The sequence below is a fragment of the Eleutherodactylus coqui genome, chromosome 1 (assembly GCF_035609145.1).
Source record: "Eleutherodactylus coqui strain aEleCoq1 chromosome 1, aEleCoq1.hap1, whole genome shotgun sequence".
In the NCBI taxonomy this organism is placed as follows: domain Eukaryota; kingdom Metazoa; phylum Chordata; class Amphibia; order Anura; family Eleutherodactylidae; genus Eleutherodactylus; species Eleutherodactylus coqui.
In genome coordinates this window covers 135,684,835-135,697,832 of record NC_089837.1, presented here as the reverse complement: position 1 = coordinate 135,697,832, position 12,998 = coordinate 135,684,835, and the positions used below count along the sequence as shown (strand labels likewise).

General features: G+C 41.4%; 1 protein-coding gene across 1 annotated transcript in view; it reads left to right on the top strand.

Moving 5' to 3' along the window:
* ZBBX (zinc finger B-box domain containing) overlaps window positions 1-12,998 on the top strand; it is a 178,589-nt gene that overhangs the window by 83,383 nt on the left and 82,208 nt on the right. The window contains exons 9-11 of the mRNA XM_066600685.1: window positions 4,385-4,505; window positions 9,905-10,002; window positions 10,110-10,219. Coding sequence (XP_066456782.1) covers window positions 4,385-4,505; window positions 9,905-10,002; window positions 10,110-10,219 — 329 coding nt within the window. The remainder of the gene's footprint in view (window positions 1-4,384; window positions 4,506-9,904; window positions 10,003-10,109; window positions 10,220-12,998) is intronic.

Genomic DNA, 12,998 nt, shown 5'->3' with positions numbered 1-12,998 from the left:
GTCAAATCGAGTTCCTTTAAGTCAGGCACATATACAACCTGTATCCAAAAGAACATTCTGTTGTGGTTGTATTTTTAAGCTATCTCTTAGAGATAGGGTTGTTATGTCTCAGACCAAATAACTGCACCCATCTGAAGCAGCAGTATTCATCTTAAAGGGAACCTGTCAGCACTTTATAAGACCGTAAACTAAGCCCAGGACTATAATAATCACTTGCCCCCTTTTAGAAAACTTATTTTCCAATGTTTATTTACAAAGCCATACCTGTGAAATCATTGCTTAAAACGTTCTCATGCGGCATGCAAATTTGGAAAAGCAATCTGAAGCAAGGGCCAGGCTGTCTATCTTCTCAGCAGGCTATGCCCATAAGCCTTCCCCTCTCTTCTAAGGCAGCGCTGCAGAATCTCCTGACACTCCAACATCACTGATGTGTGCATGGATAGATGAGTGTGGCTCTTCTGCGCACAAACTGCACAGATGATCCACGCATGCACACTTCAGTAACATCACAGCATAGCAAGAAGTTGCAGTGCTTCCTGAGAAGAGAGTGACGGGCTTATAGGCAAAGCTTGCTGAGGGGAGAAACAGTCTGGCCTGCCACCGGACTGCTTTTCCTAATTTAAATGCTGTACGGGAACATTTAAAAAGCACAGGTATGGCTTGTAAATAGACATGGAACAATAAGTTTTCTAAACTGAGGCAAATGATTATTCTAGCACTGGCCTTGGTTTAGTGTCTTAAAAAGTGCTGATAGGTTCCCTTTAAACAATGATGTGATGAGTGTTGAACTAGTATATGACAACCCTGTGTAATTTCCTGTGAGATCCAGCAGGCATTATAGTCATCAGTGATGTGCAAATCAGGATCATGGAACAATGCGTCTGCAGCGCCACCTATTGAATGACAGCATTCCTGCAAATCAATGTCCGACCCTTTTTACAGGTCTGTGTCACATTGACTAGGAATTGAAAACCAAGCCAGAATCCCTACACAGACAACTGTTTCAGGGTGTTTGCCCCTCATCAGTGTGCAGTAGGTTTCTGGCTTGGCTAGTAAGAGGCCTATAAAGTGAGTCGGGAAGGGTATTGTCACTCCTTAAGGAGAGCACCTAGAAGGGTCGGACATTGATTTGCAGGAATACTGCCATCCAATAGGTGGCGCTGCAGATGTATTGTTCCATCCTCTTGATTTGCATATATATTACCCAGAGGAGCATGAATGGCCTCATAAGTCTCCTCACTCACCTTCTAGGTGCTCTCCCTAAGGAGTGATGATAGTCATCAATGAAAATGCAGGAGAAAATCCTTTTCAGGCAATCTTTGCAGCAGCAGATTACTATTTAGTACATGAGAGAGTATGACATAATTATCGTATCAGCAAAAATGGAATTTACAAGATCTAGATAACGTTCTCCTTTAACTGCACTTGATCGTTCCTTTTAATTGGTCCCCTGGCTCTCCACTCAAATTCTTACAGCATTCATTTTGCTTCTGCATCCCTTCCATATAGGTGAAACCATTTGTGTGCATATTCCAGTTTGAATAGTTAAAGTATTTGTGTTGTCACAAAATAGCATCATTTATAGGTGCCGCAATACAAAGCACCTGTTGCAAGACTCCCTAAAGACTTCCTTTGTGTTTCTTATCCTTGTGGAGAACAGACCCATTTAAAAAAGACGCGTGGCACTTTCTTTAGATCATTCTTATGAGACTTGACTTTTTATTCTTCAGCCCACTGAGGAAAAGCGAGCACATTTTTATTCTATTTAATCCATATACCATACAACATCTAACATTTCTTTGCAATTCAGATGATTCTTCATCATCAAAGGTTTGTACATTAGCATTTTGCATTTATTTTCTTACTAATTACATATTTTGCATCTGAAGACTCGCTTGCCAGCAAATAGAATCTGTTGGTGCTTTATGTTTTAACTGCATTGGGACGTGAACGCTTTAAACTAACAAAGCTTACTTTAATATACTGTACTTGCAGTGTTTTTTATATACTACAGTTAAGCTGTGCCATCTAGTTGTTGGTAACATTCCAGATGATCATTTAGCCTTTGTAATATAGTACCTAGCTAGAATATCCACCTTGCAGCAAACGTCTTAGCTGAAGTTAAAAACTATTTTTAGTCGGAGATGAAAATTTATGATTAAAGTTTGTGCCGCATACATCACAGATATGAATAGTGGTGCGAAGACTTCAGAAATTCCACCCTAATAATCTTAATTAATCTTCTTATTACAGTAGATCAACTTCTTTTGCCGGTTAGGCTTTGAACACCAAGGTTTCCAAAAACGTTTATTGTTAAGCTGTTATAATTATTCTGTATACTTGGCTTTTCTCTTAGATAATATCGCCATTAGAATGCAGATTACTAGGCCACCTTTGATACTCATGTCTACTAATTGCTATACATGGTCAATTTTAGAACCGGTTATGACATTTGGGTGAGTATAGAGTTGTATAGATGGGTATCTATACAGCATTATACTCACCCAACTGTCATAACCTGCTCTAGAATTGACCATGTATAGGAATTAGTAGACATGAGTATCAAAGGTGGCCTAGTAATCTGCATTCTAATGGCGATATTATCTAATTACTACCCAGTAAGACATGCCTCTAAAGAAAGTTGAATGTGACTTTTTCTGACATTTTAGAACATCTCTGATGCTTCTTTTAAAGTTGATGAAAAGTTGTTGTTTGATGCACATCTTCTACTAGAGTGAATATTGGGTTCAAAGATGGGCAATTGTCTGGATAATGGCATTAGTGAATGTTGGGTGTCAGTAGCTTCTTTAAAGGCTATGTGCAGCATAATGTACAAATTCCTGTCTCCTAAGATATCATGGGGATTTGTCAGAAAATGATCCCCATTGGGGGCCAGAGTTGGGGAATAATCTTATTAAAACAATTGGAATACGGAAATACGGAGTAAAGCTCAGCTAAGAGATAAAAGACGAAGAGGTGGGATCAGTTAGAGAAAGTTCAAACTCAGTAACTTAGTAGATAACTCAACAAACATCATCACATAGCCACTAGCACATGTCCAGTATTTATGAGGCTTGGAAAACTATCATCCTGAAATGCATGTATGCCTTAAAGGGGTTGTCTCGCGAAAGCAAGTGGGGTTAAGTACTTCTGTATGGCCATATTAATGCACTTTGTAATATACATCGTGCATTAAATATGAGCCATACAGAAGTTATTCACTTACCTGCTCCATTGCTGGCGTCCTTGTCTCCATGGCTCCGTCTAATTTCGGTGTCTTATTGCTTTTTTAGACGCGCTTGCGCAGATGGGTCTTCTCCCTTCGGCTCGGCAGCAGCGGCGTTTTGGCTCCGCCCCTTGTACGCGTCATCGCGTAGCTCCGCCCCATGACGTGTGCCGGTTCCAGCCTCCTGATTGGCTGGAATCGGCACATGTGACGGGGGCGGAGCTACGCGATGACGCGTACAAGGGTGCGGAGCCAAAACGCCGCTGCTGCCGAGCCGAGCCGAAGGGAGAAGACCCATCTGCGCAAGCGCGTCTAAAAAAGCAAGAAGACACCGAAATTAGACGGAGCCATGGAGACGGGGACGCCAGCAACGGAGCAGGTAAGTGAATAACTTCTGTATGGCTCATATTTAATGCACAATGTATATTACAAAGTGCATTAATATGGCCATACAGAAGTACTTAACCCCACTTGCTTTCGCGAGACAACCCCTTTAACCCTTTCCAATCCACTGTCTGACGTCTTCCTACATTCTGATTGAAGCTTGTACAGGTCCAGTGTCAGAAGACGTCTGACAGGGTATTCTTACCGTCTATTGCCAGCCACTTCGCTGTCAGAGCCTCCCTGGCGCGCACACACTGGTTTAGCCAGCAGATGGCACTGTTGTATAACAGCAAAAAGAGAAAGCCTTTTAGGAAACCCTGAATCGAAAATTTGATTGGAAAGGGTTAAGACTGATTTGTTTTTCATTTATGTACCATAATGTAGGATTTCCATAACTTCTACTCATCATGGAGACTATCTAATGTATGACTGTATACTTGCGGTGGTGGGGGGAGCTATGTGATAACAGCACTTGCCAAATTTCAGGTTGAGAAAAATGGTTGGCTGCAAAAATCTGTTAGTTTATCAAAAACATATTGTACAGCAATGTAATATTAGGCTTGTTTCAGAAAGATATAATATGGCTGTATTTAAGTATCCAAAGAATCACGACAAGAGCCCTGCTCTGTTCATTTCTGTTGAACCGAAGTGATATTATCATAGGGTTCTATGGTCATTAAAGTTTATACTAAACGCCTTCCTTCCACAATGAAGCAGAATTGTCCCTTTTGAAAATATGGACCTATTGTAATGGATAAAATCTGTGTTTCTTAGATGACATTGGGAGTTCGGAAGTTCAGACTGTTCTCACTGCCATTGCAAAACCATTACACATTGAGTTTAAAGAAAATAGCTTAAGCTATATGGAGAAGTTGATGCTAAAAAAGCACAGAAGGTACAGTATGTATACCATTAGTGAATAAATACAGGTAAAAAGCAAAATTGTCATATTTTCAAGTTTGATACTTCCTTTATAGAAATGTTTGCACCGCAATTTCCTTCCTAACATTAGCATAATGTGTTTACAGGTTCTCGACATATGCAGTACCTTTTATTTTATGAATATACATTTTAACTGTGTGTAGGGGAGATGCGAGCCCCCAAATCCTTTGTGCTACCAATGGAAATTGTATTTTAAGGGGTTCACAATAGACAGGATGTGCCAGTACATCTTCGCTCAGTATAAATGAGCAGTCCATGCACAAGGGTAGAAAGGGAACTGAATGAGCCATAAACACAACAAAGCCTTAACTTTTTCCACAACTGACATCTACGTTATATTGCTTGTGGAAGTGGTTCTTTGATGGATGGCGGGAAAATTAAAACAAAAGGGTCATGTTTTTTGTTTTTTTTTAGTTCACTGTGAATGGAGGCGGGTGGCCAGGAGAGATAGGTGGAGTGCTGTACGATTATTGCTCTTGTGTGAAACACAGAAATGATAGCCGTTTGGTCGGCCATTGGGAGCTTAAAAACCCATCAGTTGTCTCATGTAAAAGTAGACTAATGGCCCTTTTACACGGGCTGACAGTGGTTTGGATGAGCGTTGACATCACCGCTAAGGTCGTTAACGCACATGCAGAGCATTTATACAGAAAGACTTACTGCTGAATCGCAGGCCTCTCGTCCGCTTCTCGCTCAGCGCTTCACCTCTATGAAGCAGGGAGTGTTTACACAGATCGAGAAGCCCGAGACTGAAAAGTCAGCTTAACAACCTTAACAAAAAGTGAGCGAGTTTTTCTATTTTTGTGCATTCACACTGAAAGATTATCGCTCTAATTGAAGCCATTGTATCCTCCTGATGCTCTTATTACCTGCTTTCCTATCTGATATAAGCCTGATGTGGAAGACCACGTTCCTTTGTTCATGATTACTTTGTGTTAAGTTTTTTTTGTCCTTACAATGTGTGTCTCTTCGTTTTACTTGTTTTTCAGTAAAAATAGATTGTATTAAACTTATCACTGAAAAGGCCTTGACACGAAAAGAAAACTTTATTAATTTATAAGAATAAAAAACCACTTCCTAACCCACTAGGGTGGTTAACCTAAACAGACACACAGCTACAATCTTGATAAGCAATATTGATTATCTTGTGGCTAAGTTGATGCCATAAATCCGAGCCTTAAGACCCAATGTCCGCTTGCACACACGGATTCCACTGCTGAATCCCGCAGCGGAATCTGTGCGTGCCCGCGGACACGGAGAGGGAAATCATTTTCTTACCTATCCTGATTCAGCGCAGATCTCCTCTGTGCCGGTCAGATCTTCTTTCTTCAGTACGGCGGATGCGTCCGGACGCTCTGGCGATGTGCCGAATGCATGCGCAGTGAATTTTTTTATATCCTGCTTTCCAGTAGATCCGTGGCACAGCCACAGTGATAGCTGTGGCTGTGTCGCGGATCGGACAGATTCCATTGACTTCAATGGAAGCCGTCCCACGGGATGCGCAGACAAATGAAGCATGCTGCAATTTCTACCCGCACGTGTGATCTGCACGGCGGGAAAAAGAAATCACATCCGCATGCTTTAAATTGCCTTGCAGGTGCTAATGCATCCCTATTGGCAGCTAAAGGTGCGGATCTCCCACACGGGAGACCCGTGCGGTTTTTATAATTAAAACCCACCCATGGACATTGGGCCTAATGTCCCATTTAGACGGGACAACACCACTAGGTTGTTAGCACTCGTGCAGAGCGTTTAGACAGGCAGATCCTCGCTGGGTTCCCGCTCAGTGCTTCACATTCTATGTGAAGCGGTGAGCAGGGAGCGTTTACACTCAGCGAGAAGTCAGCGATGCAACGATGATTCTTATGCTGGTTGAAAGTGAGCAACCAGCAAACTTCACAAGAATAGCGCACGATGGCTGTGCATTTAGACTTGTCGATTATCACGCAAATTCGTTTGTTTGAACAAATTTTGCGTGACAGTTGTCCGTTGTAAATGGCCCTTTAGACTTTTCTATTCCACAATGCCACTCCCAATACATTGCCTTGTAGCATCTGCAGCACAGCCTTGTTCACTGTTTGCTATGCCAGCAGTTGGTTGAGCAAAGCTTTGTGTCAGTGAAAAACTACAAAAAATAACCTATTGTTATAATTCTCCTGGCAGCCATCAAATATATCCAAGCAATATAACGTAGATGTCAGTTGTGGAAAAAGTTAGAGTTTTGTTGTGTTTATGGCTCATTGAGCCCCCTTTAAATTATTTCCTTTCTACCTTCTGTCAGCCCTGCATTCCTTGTTGGAAGACGGAATGATGTTGTCATTAGGTCATTCACTCGGGCAGACTGTTTTATACAGAGTTGGCTCGTTCAAATGAGAAATCGTTCTGTCGTTTACATTCATTGTATAGGTAAATGAGAACAACTGAATGATTCCTGTTTTAAACCGAATGATAGGTGAATGAGCCAATGTTGATTTTTGTACCTGCATGACGATGAATGAAGAGTGAATGATTACCGTTTGTCGTTCGGTCGTTGGCTGCATTTAGACAGAATGATTATCATTCACTTTCATTATTTTGAATGACTTTTTAGGCGATAATCATTCTATGTTAAAAGGCCTAGGAGATGGAAGATGAAGAGATGTGATCAGTTAGAGAAAGCTCAAACTCAGTAACTTTTTGGCAACAGAGGCAGTTTTACACGGTGTTCTCATTTCCATCTGCTTGTTCTGTCCAAGGGCTCCAACACGAATGGCAGTAAAAATAGGGTAAAATAACGAGACCTTTTCTTTTCGTTTTTTAGTTTTAATGGAGGTAAAAAGCTAAAAAAAAAAAAAAATTTAAAAAAATATTTATAGTTGCTTTGTTTTAATTTAGTATATTTCTGCTAAAATGGGAACAGGTTCCTCATTTTGTGTCGGACGTTTTGACATATAATATGTATGGTTTCAGATTACAGGGCGTATACGTCGATGGTTTTGGTTGGCGTCGGCTTTGGATCATTTTCTTTTTTTTTATGTATATATTTTTATTTTATTCTGTAATTTTTTTTTTTACTTATTCCTGTAACAATTTTTTTTTACTATCTATGACCTCCATGACGTCATATAAGACCTCTGGGGGACATTCACATGTTTTTTTTAATTTTTATTGCACCCTTTTCCCCTGCAGCTGGGGCATCCATGGGAGTCGATTGAGTGCTATGTATCAGGAAAAGGAGAAGGTAAAAGTGGTTATAAACCACTTCTCCTCTGGGTTCTCAGCTGTGACTAACAGCTGACAACCGGACCTGCTCCTGCTTGATTGCGTCGTATTTTTGCTATCGGGTGGGACTAAAGCCCAGGACTAAGTGCTGTATATTTATGGCGCTTGGTACTTAAGGGTTTAATAGCCATTCTATTCCATGGAAGAGGAGTATCACTCACGTGCGTGACCTGGCATCACGAGCACAAAAATTCCAGTGCTATATGCAGTCACACATGTATCAGCCTGATCATTGCAATCTCCTAACCTTGTTCATGCGCAAATACACTCCGTTGCGCCGAGAGTATTTGCGCTTACATTCGTCTGTCCTTACTTTGTATGGCAGCTGTCTCTTTAACAGGACGTGTCAGCTCTCCCGACTTGTCTGCGTTATTAAATACTTTGCACATAGATAACTATCGCTTCAATCAATGCAGTAACAATCCCAATCCTGTTTTCCTCGTCTAATATTTAGTCTTCGTTCAGAAGCCATTCAGTGTGACAGATATGCAATAATGGTGGAAATCATTTCATAGCACTGTAAATGAGTCTATTGCCATCTAAAATGATTTGCCCCCATTAGTGAAACAACATTCACTCCTCTAGAGAGATGTAAGATATGCTAGCTTGTTAAATTCCAGTAGCTCTCTAAGACTTCCAGTTCAGCAGCTGCGAGTCACGGTTTTTCTATGCTAGCTTTAACATGTGGAATTAGATCTAAAATATTCTTATTGGTTTTCTTCACCGTAATGCAGATGTATTAACTGGTCACATTCTTTTCATTCTGGTCTTCTGTGCTTTGATTTTTCTGCTTCTGACATCTGTTCACATATGGATTGCACTGATATAAAAACCAACCAGGCAAATAATAGGCGCAGCACTAGGCATGAAATTTAGGTGCTGTACAGCACTATATATATAGTCGAAGTACTTCGTGTGCATTCCCAATAGAAAAGTCTCCGGTTCGTGCCAATGAATTTGTGTTTAAAGTTGGCCCTTGTTAAGGAGAAGCTGTCAGCTGTCCTGTATTGTCTGGTTTAGTAGGTAACTGTATTTTCCCTAGTATAACAATTCTAGAACCTCTTTTTTTAACTCTGTATTGTACATTTCTTCTGTTATTCCTCCTGGAAATGTATGAGTAAATTGAGAATTGGCTGTTAACAGTTGGGGTTGTGTCCCAACATGGTCTGATGCTAACCGATCACTGCTGCCAGTGTCAGACTTTGACAAGGAAATTGGTAACACCCAGTTGTCAATTTTATTATACATTTTAAGGCCTCATTGACAGGGGCGCTGTGTTTTTCGGCTGGCCAAACAATGCATGGACAAGAGGAAGCCGTGACCAAGTCGCGGCTAAATCTCGCATTTTTTCACCTATTTACACATATGCCGCAGCCCGGAATTCCGTCGGCTGGGGAGAAATCCTTCAACTGGCTCAGTAGAACCTATTGACAGTTTAGCAGCACAGGCGCTGCTAAACTCCCTCCCACCTCCCTCTACCTCCCTTTGCCGGCAGCTCCGGGCAATAGAAGCTCCGATAGAAGCCTATGGGAGTTACTGGCAAAGAAAGTGAGAGGGATGGAGGGGGAGGGAGTTTAGCGGCACGAGCCGCTACTAAATTCCCTTCCCCTCCTTCTTCCTCCCTTTGCCGGCAGCTCCCATAGGCTTCTATGGGGGCTGCCGGCTAATCACGGCCAAAAGATAGGGCAAGACCTATGTTTTCCGGCCACATGTAAAATCAGCTGGCGGATTCGGCAGTGTATACGCCAACTTTTCCAGCCGCCTGATTTTAAGCGGCTAAACCTCTCCCATCTGAACGAATGCATTGACATCTAATGCTTCAGATGGTTGCACTTTTCAGCCAATGTTTTATCACGGCTACATAGCCACGTGCTATTTCATGGAGAATACGAATATTTACTAACAGATATCAAGAGTGGTGACAGGTCTTCTTTAAGATGGTCCTGTCCTTGCTTGTGACATAATGTATCTGCAATGTTGTTTTTCCTGCTTTTTTATTGCTAATTGCTTTAGAATTAATGCATGATATTGTTTGTAGGACTTCCCATACTACAAACAATGAAATAGATACACTTTTGTTTTCCTTTCCAGAACTCCAGTTAATCAAGTCCCACCAAACCACTTAGAAGAAGTGAGATATTATCCCACCATATCAGAGAATGAACTGGATAAATGCAGTGATTTGACAGGTTAGTGTGCCTCTGCTGCATTCTTATTGACTGCACTAAAGTGCCTGAATAAGTCTTTAATTCCATTGACTTTGCACTAATTCTTACCTGGTCATTACTCTTTCAAGTTGAAGAAATGGAAGCTCATGAAAACTACGTGGCTTTGTTCAGAGCCGAGGAACATGTCAGTAACGACGTGATACATGAACCTGCTTTAAAGATTGTGGAGTTGGATAAGGTATTGTGGAGCCATTAAAACGTTTTGATTAAAAGGAATAACCGCAGTTAGGCACTAGATCTTAGCCCTGTATGCATAGGATTTCATTTGAGCAGAATAATAGTCTACTATGTGCATCAACCTCAATTTAGAATTAGAGTATTCCACTGTGTTTTTCCTCGCTGCGTTACAATAGATTTCAGTAATGTTAACTCATTCTGTCATGAAGCTGTCAATTTTATGTTATAGCAGTGGCTTGTATATCCTCTAGTTATAGACGGGCATTAGTGCACTGCCATAAATGTATAATGCTGGAGCTGCATTGCAGTATAAGATACAAACTTCTGCAATAAAACCTGTAATCCCAATAAATATACCGCAGTGCTAGAATATTGTAGTCCTGGAGCAGTGCTGTAATGCTACTGTAGATGTGCACTGTATTTCACGAAGAATGGAGTAGAACTGCACTTTATAAAAATATTGGGATAACTTTGGCAAAACTGTAACAATAAGGCTTTGTTCGCATTTACATTCTTTTGTTCCATTATGGACCATAGGAACGATAATAAAACGGTGGCCGGGTCTATCAGAATGACAGATCCCGTGGTGCCTGACAGAACCGATCGTCCAGTTTCTTTGAGGGGTACCGTCATATTACTGCCCTGTTTGTTTCTGCCATTTGTTTCAGAGCCTTTGGATAGAATGAACAGAGGGAAATGTGAACTTAGTGTAAAACTACCTTTGTTGCCAAAAGTATTTAGAGTCCAACTTTTTTCAGAGCAGTTTAAGAAATAACAGCTGAGATCTGATTGGTATTTACAGCTAACTCTGTTAAATCCCTTTTTCCATGGAACATGGATTATTGTTCAAAAAATGATTCAAATGAGTTGAGTGTGAACGCAGTGTTAGAACGACAAATGATAAATTGTTCTTTTTTCGTTCATCGTTAATTAAATGCTAGCTTAAAAATCATTGTTGGCTCATTTACTAATCGTTCGTTTTAAATAATGGTTGTTCAGTGGTTCTCTTTCACCTACCACAGGGCAGCCTGTTTATATAGGCCAATGATATATCTGCCTGTATAAACAGGCTGCCCAAGAGAACTGACATCGTTTGCTCGTTCAAATGAGAAATCTGCAGGTCTAAATGGACCCTTAGTTAGATACAGTCCCACAATTATATTGTACTTGTAGAAATATGGAGTCCCAGAACAGCACTGCATTGCCAGATAGATACAGTCCCAGAACAGTACTGCATTGCTAGATAGTACTGCATTGCCAGATAGATACAGTCCCAGAACAGTACTGCATTGCCAGATAGATACAGTCCCAGAACAGTACTGCATTGCCAGATAGATACAGTCCCAGAACAGTACTGCATTGCCAGATAGATACAGTCCCAGAACAGTACTGCATTGCCAGATAGATACAGTCCCAGAACAGTACTGCATTGCTAGATAGATACAGTCCCAGAACAGTACTGCATTGCTAGATAGATACAGTCCCAGAACAGTACTGCATTGCCAGATAGATACAGTCCCAGAACAGTACTGCATTGCCAGATAGATACAGTCCCAGAACAGCACTGCATTGCCAGATAGATACAGTCCCAGAACAGTACTGCATTGCTAGATAGATACAGTCCCAGAACATTACTGCATTGCCAGATGGATACAGTCCCAGAACAGTACTGCATTGCTAGATAGATACAGTCCCAGAACAGTACTGCATTGCCAGATGGATACAGTCCCAGAACAGTACTGCATTGCTAGATAGATACAGTCCCAGAACAGTACTGCATTGCTAGATAGATACAGTCCCAGAACAGTACTGCATTGCCAGATAGATACAGTCCCAGAACAGCACTGCATTGCCAGATAGATACAGTCCCAGAACAGTACTGCATTGCTAGATAGATACAGTCCCAGAACAGTACTGCATTGCTAGATAGATACAGTCCCAGAACAGTACTGCATTGCCAGATGGATACAGTCCCAGAACAGTACTGCATTGCTAGATAGATACAGTCCCAGAACAGTACTGCATTGCTAGATAGATACAGTCCCAGAACAGTACTGCATTGCTAGATAGATACAGTCCCAGAACAGTACTGCATTGCCAGATGGATACAGTCCCAGAACAGTACTGCATTGCTAGATAGATACAGTCCCAGAACAGTACTGCATTGCTAGATAGATACAGTCCCAGAACAGTACTGCATTGCTAGATAGATACAGTCCCAGAACAGTACTGCATTGCTAGATAGATACAGTCCCAGAACAGTATTGCATTGCCAGATATAGTCCCAGAACAGTACTGCATTGCCAAATAGATATAGTCCCAGAACAGTACTGCATTGCCAGATAGATATAGTCCCAGAACAGTACTGCATTGCCAGATATAGTCCCAGAACAGTACTGCATTGCCAGATATAGTCCCAGAACAGTACTGCATTGCCAAATAGATACAGTCCCAGAACAGTACTGCATTGCCAGATATAGTCCCAGAACAGTACTGCATTGCCAAATAGATACAGTCCCAGAACAGTACTGCATTGCCAGATATAGTCCCAGAACAGTACTGTATTGCCAGATAGATACAGTGCCAAAACAGTACTGTATTGCCAGCTAGATACAGTCCCTGAACAGTACTGTATTCCCAGATAGATACAGTCCCAGAACAGTACTGCATTGCCAGATATAGTCCCAGAACAGTACAGAACTGCATTACCAGATCGATACAGTCCCAGAACAGCACTGTATTGCCAAATAGACACAGTGCCAAAACAGTACTGCATTGCC